General features: G+C 57.3%; 1 protein-coding gene across 8 annotated transcripts in view; it reads left to right on the forward strand.

Annotated features, from left to right (window-relative positions):
* The window catches only part of ASMTL (acetylserotonin O-methyltransferase like), a 21,200-nt gene extending 20,150 nt beyond the window's left edge, over positions 1-1,050 (forward strand). For 5 of the 8 annotated variants that reach the window (XR_002777878.1, XR_002777877.1, XR_002777882.1 and 2 more), the window contains one exon: positions 547-1,050. Coding sequence is in view for 1 of the 8 variants with exons in the window: in XM_023525181.1 (XP_023380949.1) it covers positions 678-685 (8 nt within the window). In the remaining 7 variants the exon portion in view is untranslated. The remainder of the gene's footprint in view (positions 1-546) is intronic. The other 3 variants (XR_002777880.1, XM_023525181.1, XR_002777879.1) reach the window with 2 other exon arrangements.
* Positions 1,051-1,296: the final 246 nt, after the last annotated feature.

The following is a 1,296-nucleotide window of genomic DNA, read 5'->3' on the forward strand; positions in this document are numbered from 1 at the left end:
CTGCACCGTCTGCTGCACTCCCAGGGCCCGGAGCGCGGCCCGGGCCACTACCGACGCCTGCTGGAGCGACACGGCTTCGCGGACGTGCGGGTGGCCCACACGAGGGACGTCCTGGACGTGGTCCTGGCCAGCAGGGTCGTGCTCTGATGGCGGCCAGGGGGTCGGGGGTCTGGCGGCCGGCCTTTCCCGGATGTGGACTGGCAGCGGACGTCTCCTGCGAGGCCGGGCACAAGTGCACACATTAAACACTGAGCGGCTCAGGCTGGCCGTGCTCGTTTCTGGGGCCTGGGAACCGGCAGCTCCAGGGTGACGAAGGACCGCCCTGGGTGCCTGGGACAGAGCAGGGCCCTCACCGGCTCACTGTGCCTTCTGCCCGCAGCCATCACGCGGCAATGACCGCCAGCCCATCTCACCCGCGCTCCATCACACGGGTTTTCGGTGGGTTTCCTCCGTGCCCCGTTTGTCCCCATCCTGTCCCAGCTAGTGTCTTGTGGGAGCCGTGCTGCGGACCAGCTCTTTGAGCACACTGTCTCCCCGTCACTGCAGTGACCAGAATAGCTCTGCGGGCCCTAACCGACATCTTTAGGAAGCCGGTGGCTCGTGCAGGTGGATGTTCATTGTGTCAAGATGATGGTTTATCCCCCAAGCTACCCATCTGACGCGCCTTTGTGTCTCAGGAATGTAAAGACCGAGCTCCTACACGTGCTCCTGTGGATTAGACGTTATGAAGTGTGCAGCAACTTACAGGTTGTGGAGCTTTTGTACAGATGCACTATTCCGGGAAAAAACGCCCAGTGTCAGCCGGGACACCTTCAAACAGGGCTCCCATGGGTGCGGAGGCTCTCGTGCGGAAACCAGCAGGTCGTTAGATGCACAGGTAACTTATACAGACGTAACGTTCTGTATAAGGATGTATTTTAGGTAGAATAGAAAAATTATGCATACTTTACACATATAGATACAGATGTGTAAGCAGCTTACACACTTATGTACGTTATGTATTATTAACGTGTACACAGACACAAACATAACATTTTTTAGATGCACAGACTTTGTCCCCACACCCATGACTGTGCCCTTAAACCAAGCAGCCACCCGTGGGACACCCACAGCTGGGACAGTGACAGGCAGAGAGCTGTGGAGGCCGAGGCAGGGTCCGAGGGCTCAGCGCTCACCGTCCCTTTGTGTGCTGGACCTTTGCATAGAAGAGTGGTGACGAGAGGCTGTGTCCTACATACGGCCGGTCTTTTCATTTATTAGGGACACGATGCAAAAATAGTATTTCTGGGGGTGGGG

The sequence above is a fragment of the Pteropus vampyrus genome, unplaced genomic scaffold (assembly GCF_000151845.1).
Source record: "Pteropus vampyrus isolate Shadow unplaced genomic scaffold, Pvam_2.0 Scaffold538, whole genome shotgun sequence".
Classification (NCBI taxonomy): domain Eukaryota; kingdom Metazoa; phylum Chordata; class Mammalia; order Chiroptera; family Pteropodidae; genus Pteropus; species Pteropus vampyrus.